Source organism: Phascolarctos cinereus, unplaced genomic scaffold, assembly GCF_003287225.1.
Source record: "Phascolarctos cinereus isolate Bilbo 61053 unplaced genomic scaffold, phaCin_HiC Scaffold_5;HRSCAF=322, whole genome shotgun sequence".
In the NCBI taxonomy this organism is placed as follows: Eukaryota; Metazoa; Chordata; class Mammalia; order Diprotodontia; family Phascolarctidae; genus Phascolarctos; species Phascolarctos cinereus.
Window position 1 is genome coordinate 216,161,575 of NW_027555958.1, and position 12,643 is coordinate 216,174,217.

Consider the following 12,643-nt stretch of genomic DNA (forward strand, 5'->3'; position numbering starts at 1 on the left):
CAAATATCAGATCTGCTACTTACTACATTTGTGACTTTAGGAAAGTTAACTTCTCCGGCCTCACTTTCTTCATCTATAAAATGTGGGGATTGGATTACATTATATCTGAGGTACCTTGCTGCTCTAAATCCCATGAAGATTTTTGTTTGTTGTTATCTTTTTCTGACATCACAATTTGTTTTTAATGGTGTGGCATTAGCACAGAAATGTTTTAAAATTAGTTTAAATTCCTCAGGAACGACAGAGAAGAGTAATACACTTCTTTAATATTTTCAGATATGACCCCCGTTTCAACACTTGGATACACCTGGCAAACATGAATCAGAAACGCACCCATTTCAGCCTCAATGTTTTCAACGGGCTCCTTTTTGCAGTAGGCGGCCGCAACTCGGAAGGCTGTCTGTCTTCCATTGAATGCTACGTGCCTTCCACGAACCAGTGGCAGATGAAGAAGTCTCTGGAGGTGGCAAGGTGTTGCCACGCCAGTGCAGTCGTCGATGGCAAGATCCTAGTGACAGGAGGCTACATCAATAGCGCCTATTCCCGTTCAGTGTGTATGTATGACCCTGCTAACGATGACTGGCACGATAAGTCTATCCTTAGCACGCCACGAGGCTGGCACTGCGCCATCTCTCTCAGCGAGAGGGTCTATGTGATGGGGGGAAGCCAGGTAGGGCCCAGAGGGGAAAGGGTGGACGTGATCCCCGTCGAGTGCTACAACCCGTACACAGGTCAGTGGAGTTATGTGGCTCCTCTTCAGACGGGCGTCAGCACTGCCGGGGCTTCGACACTCAATGGGAGGATTTACTTGGTGGGAGGATGGAACGAAATAGAAAAGAAATACAAGAAGTGCATCCAATGCTTCAATCCCGACCTTAATGAATGGATTGAGGACGATGAGTTGCCTGAAGCCACTGTGGGAGTGTCATGCTGCACTATTTCTATGCCTAACAATATGGCCCGGGAATCCAGAGCTAGTTCAGTGTCCTCCGTACCAGTCAGCATTTAAATGTAGTGAGAATGAAGAGAAAAGATGCATTCGTATAGCTATGTAATTAACCCTTTGGCCACTTAAAAAAAATAACCCCAAAGGACAGGGAATAAACTTCCCCTACCACGACTGTATTTTAAAATATAATAGTGAGCCATGTAGGAGGCAGAGCAGTGGGAAGAGTCAGGCCACTGAGTTCACAACCTAGCTTTGCCACTTACCTGCCTGTGTGACCTTGGGAGAGTCATTGAATTCCCTGAGATCTGGGTCTCATTTTCCTCATCTGCAAAATGATGGGGTCTGGGTAAGAACGGGGGAAGGGAATGAGTACCTACAATGTGCCAGGCCCTGTGCTTTGCGTTTTATAAAAATTTTCTTATTTGAGATTCAGTTCAATTCAATAAACATTTATTAAGTACCTGCTATGTGCCAGGCACGGTGATATGCGCTTTACAAATGTCATTTTATTTGAGATTCAATTCTATTCTGTTCAATAAACACTTATTAAGAACCTGCTATGTGCTAGGCACTGCTATGTGCTGGGGATACAAAAAGATACAAAGACAGTCCCTGCCCTCTTACTATCTAATGGATAATAACAATGACCTGCAATTCTCATGCCATGATGTTTAAAATCTCGAATGTCACTTAATCTACTGTGGTGACTGGCCTCCGGACCTCATTCACAATTGGAATTTGAACAAAAAACCAGCGTTTCAGCCAAATAAGGAGGCAGCAGTTCCCAAAATGGCCACTGGGTGGCAGATATGTTTGGATTTGTTGTTTTCTGGAACTGTATGAATTATCCAATTCAGTTCTGACTTTACATTAAAATTTAAGAATAATTTTGCTCACACATACCTGCATAGAATTGGTCTAGTTCTATAATATTTTTAAATACTTCGTTTATTTTATGCATATTTTATATTATCACTCAATACTTTGTTGCACATTAGATACAAAACAAATGCTTATAATCACAGGACTCCCATGGAAGCAAGGAATTCATTCCTCCACAAAAGTTACTCTGGGATTTTTTTCCCTTTATTCTAAGCAATTTCAGTTTTGCATATGGAACTTACAAGTTCATTTTTGGGGGGAAAGATTGATGTGCCCCCTTACCTACCTACCTCCCATCTGCTTCCCAGCTATCTATTTCTGGAAAGACTTGAGGCAACTTGATCATAATTTAACAATGTAATTTCATTTTCTTAGTTAGGGCTAAGTAATGGATATCCCGAGGCAGTCTACGTGTAAAAAAAAAAACGCAAACACAAATTGGCTCCATTACCCATCCCTCAAAATGGGGTCTGTTAGGAAAAGAGCAAAGATCCTTTATCAAGACTATAACCCAGACAAAATGGTAGATAAGTTTTGACTTTAATGTTCCTGCATTTGTCTTTATGGGCCCTTTCCTCCATTTGGTAGCCTGTGGCACCACTTCTTCCTCCCCAATTCAGGCAAGTACAGTCTTCTCAACTATCAAAACCTGCTCTCAGAAAAAGGATCTAACATCGGCCAGTTATGCCTCAGTATGAATTTGTCAAAGAAGCAATGTGGGATAGTGGATAGAGAGCCAGACTTAGACCCAGAAAGCCTGGGTTCAATTTTTTTAAAATTAATTAATTTATTTTTAGTTTTCAACATTCACTTCCACAAGATTTTGAGTTCCAAATTTTCCGCCCCATCTCATCCTTCCCCCCAACCCAAGATGGCGTGCATTCTAAATACCCCTAATTCCCCTAAATCCCCTTCCTTCTATCTCCCCCTTTCTCCTATCCCCTTCCCCTTTATTTTCCTATAGGGCAGGATAGATTTCTATACTGGGTTAAAATTTCACCTCTGAAATACCCTGGGTATGTCAGCCTGGGGAAGCCACTTAAATTCTCAGAGTTCTAGTCCACTCTCCAACTCTATAAGTTCTAGAGAAGGTACTGACTTACACTGATAGAAGATCCTTCACCATGGAGTTTCCCATAGCAATGAAATGGCAAGTCCAATCCCTGTCCCTATGAATTTGACAGTAAAAAACCTCTAATTATAGAACAAGAGGTTTTTCTATTTATTCATAAGACAAAATTTGATGAGTCATAAATACTGATCTTAAACTCCTAACATGAAGGCAGTCCCTCTAGTTATTCTTTGGCAAATTGATCACTTGTAATCCTGGAGTTATACATGATAGTGTCTATAATCTGAAACATTAGTGCATCTCTGGCCCAAATAAGATTAAATTGAACTTCAGTCCAGTATTATCATTCCCTAGTCTTCTCAGGGAATGCTAAGAGGCTATTTTTCCATAAAGGCCCCAAACCTCCCATGCTTCCTTTTGAATTCTGCCCATTAGAGCTAGGCCAAGGCTTCTATACTCCAGAATAAAGTTTAAAAAGCATGTCCACTATGTTACTGCCCACTGGAGTGCAAAAGCTTAACAACTGATACAACTTGACTTACCACTTATAGATCCTGGGCTGCACGGGGTTTTTAGTATTATAAACACATGTATTTATAAGAAATAATATGTTAAAGTGTCATTCACTGTATTCCTACATTCTGTATCACATACAGCTGCCAACTTTGCTACCCCTAGTTTGTAAGATGGCAAGACACTAAATCACATGATTACTGAGTCTTAAAAAACTTTTAAATTAACTACTTAAATGAAAATTTCTTCACTTTATGGGTTTTTTTCCTTTTGCTATTATCCTTTTGAATCATATTAACCTGTCTTTTACGTATGTGAAAAATGAATACAAATTCTATGCTGCTTTGGTTTTTGATGCATAAAGCTTAGCCACTCAGGATTTCCATATGAATTACAGAATTTGAGAATTGGAAGGGCCTCAGCAGCCATCTGGGCTAACCTATAACCAGAAGGAATTACCAGATAATATAACTGACAGGTGGTCATCTAGTCTCTGGTCAAAGACCACATGAGGCAACCCATACCTCTTTTAGACAGCTCTAATTGCTGGAAAGTTTTTTCTTGACATCAATCTTAAATTTTCCTTTCTGTAACTTCTCCCTATTGCTTCTGTTTCTGCCTTCTGGGGCAAAGAAGAACAATTCTAATTCCTTTCCAAATAGGTCAACCCTACAAATATTTTAAACACAGCTATCACTGTTCCCCTGAGTCTTCTCTTCTCCAAACTAAATATCCCAAGGTCCATTGACCAATTATCATAAGATATGAATTCAAGGCCCTTCACAATCTTTCTTGTCCTGCTCTAGACACTCCAGCTTACATGGTGCCATTCTTAAATTTTGGCTTTAGCAGTGAGATGTTATCTTTTCCTTTTTGAATCTCCAGTTAAGCTGCTCCATTTGTCTTCTGAATAAAAAGACAGACATGATATTTTATAAAGAAATATTAAAACTATCTTTATCCATCTTAAAACATCTCCCTAGTTATCTCTGGCCCAAATTTGTTTTGTGAATCAAGATAAAAACTGTCTGTTGTATACCATCCCATTTTCTTATACAGTTGTCAAACTCTAAATCACCCAAGGGACAAATTGTTGTCAATTGATACACATTTTCCTATTGTTCATCATTCAGGTTGGAATGTGCTCAGAATTCTACTTTCATTGTTTTGGAAAGAAAGTGTTCTCATCAATTAAAAGCTGTATGTAATTAAAAAAAAAAGAAATACTTAAAGGGTTAAATGTGAGGTATATGAAAAATTATAATTGTGTTTTCATTCATCCTTGGCCCACCTTGTATTGGATTATTGCTGGAAATTGTGGCATTTCTGGTATATTTTTTAAAATTTCATTGAACTAGGAAAACAGGTTTATACTTTGCATTTTCATAGGTCATTTTTATAATGTTGTCCCTTTATGGCATTCTAATCTCTCAACATTTAATTATAACACCTGAAGAGGGGTCTGTGCTTTTAAAAATAAGTCTAAATTCAGAAAGGATGTCACCAACTAAGCAGACTGTCTCTTGTTCTCCCCTCCTATATAGCAGCCCTGGGAAACCTCTCCAAACATAATTCCCCTTGACTTCAAAGAGAGCTCTGCTCCCTTGGTAACTTGGCTGCCAGGGCTGAGTTATAAAACAACACAAGAATCAGGCCTGTTGAGTGAGCTAAGTATCTAAAATGCTTTAAAATCACAGATGGCTCGCCCTATATCAACATTTCTTCTTAGCAATAATGGCAACAGTGGAGGAAATGGGGCTTTTATGAAGTTAGCACAATGGCCGGCATGCTGTAGAACTTGAAACAATGGGACATTAAAATAATGACATCCCACAACTGTGGTTCCTAAGCAGCAGTTTATAAATGGTCAGTAGAGGGAATTGTGAGTACTCTATAATAGAGAAGAAATAGCAATGGCCTGAGCAGCAGTGTTTCCAAATTCCACAAAGGTACATGAATTCTTCTCACAGAAGATAGGACATATTTCAATAAACCATTATTGGTGCAAGAATATCTAGCATTTATATAGTGTTTTAAAGTGCTTTGTACATGTTATCTGATTTGATCCTCACAACAACATTAAGGTAAGTGTTATTATTATTCCCATTTTATAAATGAGGAAGCTAAGGCTCAGAGAGGTAAAAGGACTTGTCCAGGGTCACAAAAATAGTAAATGTCTGAGGCAGAATTTGAACTCGGGTCTGCACTGTGCCACCTTGCATCACAGTTATAGGAGACTAAAATACTGCCAACATACAGAGACAGTGCAGTACAATGGAAAGAGTGCAGGCTCCAGTGTTAGAAGACTTTCCCCTGATGCTTATTGAATGACATCTTTGGGTAAGTTCATTAACCTATGTGGGCCTCAGTTTCCTCATCTGTAAAATGAGAGGATTGGACTAGATGGCTTCCTTCCAGCTCTAGACTTGGGATTCTCTGAATTAGGGATAGACACCAAATATGTGATTTCATTGGTATAAGAAGCTCCCACATGAGAAAATTCCCTCTACCACTGTAGGTAGGCACCTTCCCTGCAACTTTGAGTCACTGAGAGAGAACTGAGGGGATACATGACTTACCCAGAGCCACGTAGCCAGAATGTGTCAGAGGTGGAATTTGTACCCAAGTCCTCCTGGCTTCAAGGCCAGATCCCTATCCATGATGATACACTGCCTCACAATCCTACAAATTAGATTGGAAAATATGTCCTTTCTATCCTTATGTGCAACCCTTGCTGAAGAAATAATTTCAAAGCATCACGAGATGGCTACATAGGCCTAAGTTCACCTCATAGAAGGAAATATCACTGATGATAGCTTTTAGCAGCTATATGAGGCCAGACCACCCTGTGTGTGAATGAGGCCAAAGCAATCAAATAAAACAGAAGGAAATTCAATCTAAGGACCTCTAGGCATTGCTGTGGACCTGTTCAGCTTGCCCTTGGGAATTCTGGACCTTGCCATCCGCCCTGCAGCTTGACATGCTACTTCCTTCATTTAGAAAGGGGATTCCTTGAGAGCAGGGGCTGTCTATTTTTTTCTATTTGCACCCCTCAGAACTTAGCACAGTTGTTTGGCACACAGTGAATGTCTGATCAATGCTTTTTCAATCATTCATTCGATCAGTCAAGTGGGTCATTAAGCATCCCGAAGCTCCAGCACAGGTTTCTTACCTAGACCCCCTCTTCATAAACAGCCCCTTCAAAAGATCTTAGAAGGGAAGAAACCATAAAATCAATGATATGGTGCTTCTTAAGAGAGCCCTAATAAAGCCCATCTTAATCTAGCCTAGTTGACCTCCATCTCTTCAGTCAACAAGCATTTATTAAGCCCCTACTACCTGCCAAGACACTGTACTAGGTGCTAGAGATACAAATACCCTACCTTCACTCTAATTTTCACTCCCATCCTCCTTGTCAGCTAATGCCTGATTGGATAAGTGGTTGGAATTTATTGTCAAATGTTCAGGATCACCCCTCAGATGAATATAGTGGAAATACAGTGATCCACTTTAAGCCCCCCCAAACACTATAACTTACTCAGAGCCCAAGGAATTTGGACCACAAATATTTTTTCTTGAAAAATATTCATATTAGTTTAGCATCACAAACAAGTACTTCACTCAGATATTTTCAATCAGTGGCTTCCCATATAACACTATAGATTTTAGTTTCCCAATACGTTGTTTCAATGTGACCCATGATGGCTTTTGTGAGGAGACTATATTGTTTATCCTAGAATTTCTAGTGGATCCAATGACAGGTATTTAAGTAAAACCTAAGTGTACTGCTGACATACTCAAAGGTGATAGATAGCATTCTTGTGAAGATAGGAAAAGCTGCTAAACACTGGCATGCTAAGAGGATTCCCTAGTGCCAATAGGGACAGATCCTACTGACTTGTAGGGATCCTTGCATGCAGAAGAGGCTCATGGGCTTGGAATAATACAAGAGGCATGTCTTGTAAGGTTGTCAGCATCTTAGAAGGGGATAAAGAGAGATGGTGAAAGTGGAGTTCTTTCACTTATAAATGTATGATAATGGATTAGTTCGTGGGAAAGAACTGGTAGTTGGTTTCTGTGGTGAAAACTGAGATACATTTGAGTTAGATAAGCCATATTAAAGTACTAATCTCCCAATTTACAAATTGCCAGTATGAAGACTGAGAAAGCATCCATAGTTTGTACTTTTCTGTTTCCCAGTGTATTATTATCCTGTATCTTGCTTCAACAAGTAGGTTGCTGAAATCAAGACAATTATGAATTGGAATGCTGTAACAACTGACTTAATTCACTCAGAGCAAGCAGGAAATTATGTAAATTGAACGTTCAGGTTTTGAAAGCTGTAACACAAAATCCCTTAGGAGGAAGTAGGTTGGCATTTACTATTGTTTCTTTCTGACCTGTTTTTTGAAAGATATATGAAGATGTAGATCAGAAAAGGTATGTGTTTTATTTATTAGATGATAAGTGAAAAAAACCTTACATATTTTTGGTATAATGCTTTTCAGGATGATTTGGGAGGTTCTCTTTGAAATGTCTTTTATTTTCTTTTTTTAAATTTCCCAACTGAAAATTGCTTCATTTTATTTATGACCCAACCCTTCATTCAGTTATGTTGTCATATGTTAAGGGGCCAATCAGTCAAGGACTTCCTTTTACTCTTCCTCATGACAAATACTTGCTTATATCTTGGGAAAACTGGCAGTTTATGTTAGGAAGGCTATTTGAGTAAAGTACATAGAAATTAATATTATTTGACATACATAGGATAAAATTCAAGCTTTCCTTTCTCTGACTAGGTGGGAAATAGAAAAGAGAAGCTACCAACCTGAAGCATGGGAAATTACTAGAATCAAAGAACTAATGGATTCCATACATTGTTAGTAATACTATTTAATATCTAGGTACTTTCCTTGGATCAACTTGATTCCACAAAATTTATTAAGCAGCCAAACTATGGGGATATAAGTAAGTGAGATGCCAGAAGGAGGGAGAATATTGAGGGTTAGGTATGTGAAAAGATAAAGCTAAATCCTTACCCTCAAGGATCTTACCATCTAATTAGGGAGATGAAATGGGTACATACGTGGTTAACCAAGTAGAATAGGATGTGCACAAGGTGTTACATGGGATTCCAAGAGAAAGAGAAAGATTTGATGCTGAGCCTTTTTTCTTCTTAAGAAATGGAAGGTATTGGCCAAAGTCATTGAATGTAGTGTTTCTGTTTTGTTTTGTTTCGTCTACTGCATTAAAGAATGGGTTGTGAGTTGTGATGTGGTCAGTGATTTCAGAGTCACTTCATTTTAGGTTCTGATTAGGAAATGGTACAATGATATAAGCTGATTGAGGTTATAAGAAGATAAGGGATGATAGTAAAAGCTGTGTGAATTAATGCTAGCAAATGCATTTGTAAATATGAGTGTAAATAAATAATTCCCTGAAAATGTGGAAGCATAAACATATCAATTCTTTACTTTCTGTACTGCCCAATTACTCCTTTAAAACTCAGAAAAGTGCCTAGATGGAAGAAACTTAAGCCATTTCAACTGTATGTATTTTTTTCTAGCTATAACTAAATTAATTAATGTAACCTCCTTTTTGAATGTGCCTAGGCTTAGAGGAATAAAAGTCTCTGCTAGACTAATAAAGTTTACCAAACTCCAGGATAATTATGAATGACCTTCCAAAATGTTAGATGGGTATGCCTGAAATAAAATTAACTTATTTGGTAAATTTTCACAAAAATGTCTATTTTTATATGACTCTGGTACTACAAAATAAAACTTATGCAGTGTTATGTAACCTTTTCATCATCATTAAAGGTGTGTTCAATAAGAACTGAATAAATGTATTCAGATCATTCTGATTCTATTTATTTATTTGGTAATGAGGGATTTTGTCTCTGGTATCATTGAAAATGAAGCAGAAAAAAAAGCCCATAAGAATTCAGGAGTAATCAAAGTGTTGCAATAGAGGCTGGGAAAGTCTAGCAAACAGTGTATAAAGTTTGAAAAGTAAATAAGTTACTGAGTGGGTGACCCTGTCACTCAAACTCTCAGTGCCCTAGACAGCTCTCTGAAAATAGAAATCACATGCCAGATGCACATTGGGACTGGTAATAGATCTTCAACCAAGATCTGCCTACGGGTCTGAAAACACAAGTCCATTTCAAATAAAGCGTCAACAGTAACTTGCTATGGAAATATCAAGCAAAGCATGTCATTGGAAACATCTGATGGGATTGTCTTCTACAAGTGATAAGATTCAGTTCTCAACTCCACGGTGATCATGACCTGTGGGGTGTAATAAAACAAGTACTGCATTTGAAGTCAGAAGACCAGGTCTGCCACGCTATCTCTGTGACCTTGACCAAATCACCTGGCTTCTCTGGAACTCATTTTCCTTGTCTATAAAATGAGCAGATGGGACTATATGGTCTCTATCATCCCTTCTGGGGCAGTTTCATGGTGTAGTGGATAGAATGCCAGCTCTGGAGTCAGGAAGACCTGAGTTCAAAGCTGGCCTCAGACACTTACTAGCTGTGTGACTCTAGGCAAATCACTTAACCCTATTTGCCTCAGTTTCCTCATTTATAAAATAAGCCAGAGAAGGAAACAGCAAACATTTCAGTATCTTTGCCAAGAAAATCTAAATGGGGTCATCAAGAAAAACAACTGAACAACAAAATCATCTCTTTTATATCAAAATCTACAAATATTTACAATGGACTCTCAATTTCCAAAAGGATAATTTTATTCATATATAAGATCATAAATCAAGAGCTAGAAGGGAACTTGTCATGTAAATCATAAATGGCAGAGATGTAATTTGAACCCAGGTCTTCTGAACCTAGATCCATAATGCTTTCTACTCCACCACCTTATCTCCTACATCAAGTCCTCAGACAAATTCCTTCAGTCAATCAACAAGCATTTATTAAGTCTCTGTTATGTACCAGGCTGTCCTAGGAGCTGGGGTTGTTACAAAGACAAAAATGAAACAGACCCTGCCTTCAACGAGCTTACATTCTAAAAGAGGAGACGACAAGCTGTGTGCATGTATGCATGCATGTATGTACATACACATGTGTGTATATAAAATAAAGTCAAGGTTATATTTTGTTGGGGAAGGCACTGGCATCAAAGAAATCTTTGTGTAGAAGGTAGCCAGTGAGCTGAGCTTAATCCATGAATTCAAGAGAAAGGGAGGGGGGAAAGGGAAAGGGAAAAAATAGGCATTTATATTTCATGTGCCAAGCACTGTGCTATGCACTTTTACAAATATCCTCTTTTGATCCTCACAACAACCCTGAGAGGTAGGTGCTATTAGTATTATTCCTATTTTTACAGTTGAGGAAACTGAGGCAAACAGAGGTTTAATGATTTGCACAGCTAATAAGTATCTGAGTCTAGATTTCAACTCAGTTCTTCCTGATTCCAGGCCAAGTGCCCTGCCCACCAGCTGCCTCTGTGTGAAACGTGTGACCTTGAGGAAGTCATTTCTCCTCCAGCCTCAGTTTCCTTATCTGTGTAGCACAAGCTCTGGATGATTATCCAGATCCTCACTCTTATTCATGAGCTGGATCCCTGGAGCATAGTTAGCCTCGAGGGATGGAGAGTAACTTTTTTAGCACTATAGCTTAGATGCTTCCACCAGAATCTTCTCCTCATGATTATTAGTTAATATAAATTAGTCAGGCAAATTTAAGTAGCTTTTACAGAGGAATATTTACTAACAGGGTAGAGTAAGAAGACGGTTGAAAACACCATGAAAACATGAAACACCCTGGTAGTACCGTATTGGGGCTGGAGTCAGGAAGACCTGAGTTCAAATCCAGACTTTTTTCCAAATCCCCATTTACTAGCTGGGTGACCCTGGGCAAGTCACTTAACCTCCATTTACCTCAGTTTCTTAATAATAGCACCTACTTCCTAAGTTTGCTGCGAGGATCAAATTAGATAATATTTGTAAAAATGCTTAGTACAGAGCCTGGCATGTAGTCAGTGGTGATGGTGATGACTGTCATTTGTTTTCAAAGAGGGTCAACGGTATCATGGAGTGATGTCTGGGCATATACATAAATTGGCGTTAAGTGAGGGAGAGTTGCACAAAGTCCTCAGCCTCCCTTTCTCTTCTCAAGTCATCGAAGTCCAGTGGCAAGACAAAAGTCAAGAAGACTGGTGATGGCTCAGGATGCAATGGATGACGCTGGTGTCTTCAATGTCTGACCAAGGCTCTAAGCTTTCCACGGCATCTGCTGCCACCACCTTCGTGGCTATTGGAACAAATTGTTCTCATCTGTCCATTCTTCTGGGGGGAAGCCTTCACATGCATATTGTAGCTTTTCTTCTGGGCTGTCTGTAGAGTCATAAAGTTGCCTTCCCTCAATGTATCTAGTTTGTCCTTGGCCTCCAATACAATCATTGGAAACCAGCTATTCTAGGATGCTGCTAGGACTGGAACGTTGATGGGGAAATCTAAATCCACTGATCTTCCAAAGTTTATGTGGTACTTCTGCAGCTAAGGGAGGGGAATCATACAGATGCTGAGGCCAAGGTGCTTTCTCTCCAAAATGACTTCTTCTTAGGGAGATGATTACAGTAAATAAGAGAGTTCCACTCCCCCATTACTGTATGCATTGATTATGAGAGAATTTTCCAGAAAATAAATGGAAAGAAAATAGATATACTAAAAATAGCACCAGATGGCATAATGATCAAGAAGTTCAATAAACAACTATAGTAAGTGATTTCATTCACCTCAGAACTGCACGAAAAGTCAGCCAGAAGTCCACAGGCAATAGGAAAGGGAACCTGCCAGATTGCTATTGTCCACATTCAGGCAAACAACTTAGCTTTGTCAATACAGCTGTGTTTTCCCAACAGGCAGCTATATTTAGGGAAGTTAGTGGAACTCCTTTTTCCACAGCTGATTTGAGCCTAGATCTTCTGTAGATGATGACATGTATTTCATGGCCATGGCAAACGGTTCAAATGGGGACTTATGATTCAAACATATAAAGGCAGGAGTTATACCGTATTTACTTATCAAGCTCCCTTTATATCAGTAATCCTTGGATTCCTTGCTTCAAACTTTTGAATGTCATATTAAATCCATTTAATAAATGGGTTAATTAATTGGTTTTAAGAATAAAAAAAATTAGGATCAGAGATTTAAAGCTAGAGGGAAAACCCCTAAAAATAGCACTAGATGGAATAACAGTTCAA

At 38.9% G+C, this 12,643-nt stretch overlaps 1 protein-coding gene across 2 annotated transcripts in view; it reads left to right on the forward strand.

Moving 5' to 3' along the window:
- The window catches only part of KLHL31 (kelch like family member 31), a 29,843-nt gene extending 20,567 nt beyond the window's left edge, over positions 1-9,276 (forward strand). For both annotated transcript variants that reach the window (XM_020993969.2, XM_020993968.2), the window contains one exon: positions 277-9,276. In XM_020993969.2, the coding sequence (XP_020849628.1) occupies positions 277-1,009 (733 nt within the window). In that variant the 3' untranslated portion in view covers positions 1,010-9,276. The remainder of the gene's footprint in view (positions 1-276) is intronic.
- Positions 9,277-12,643: the final 3,367 nt, after the last annotated feature.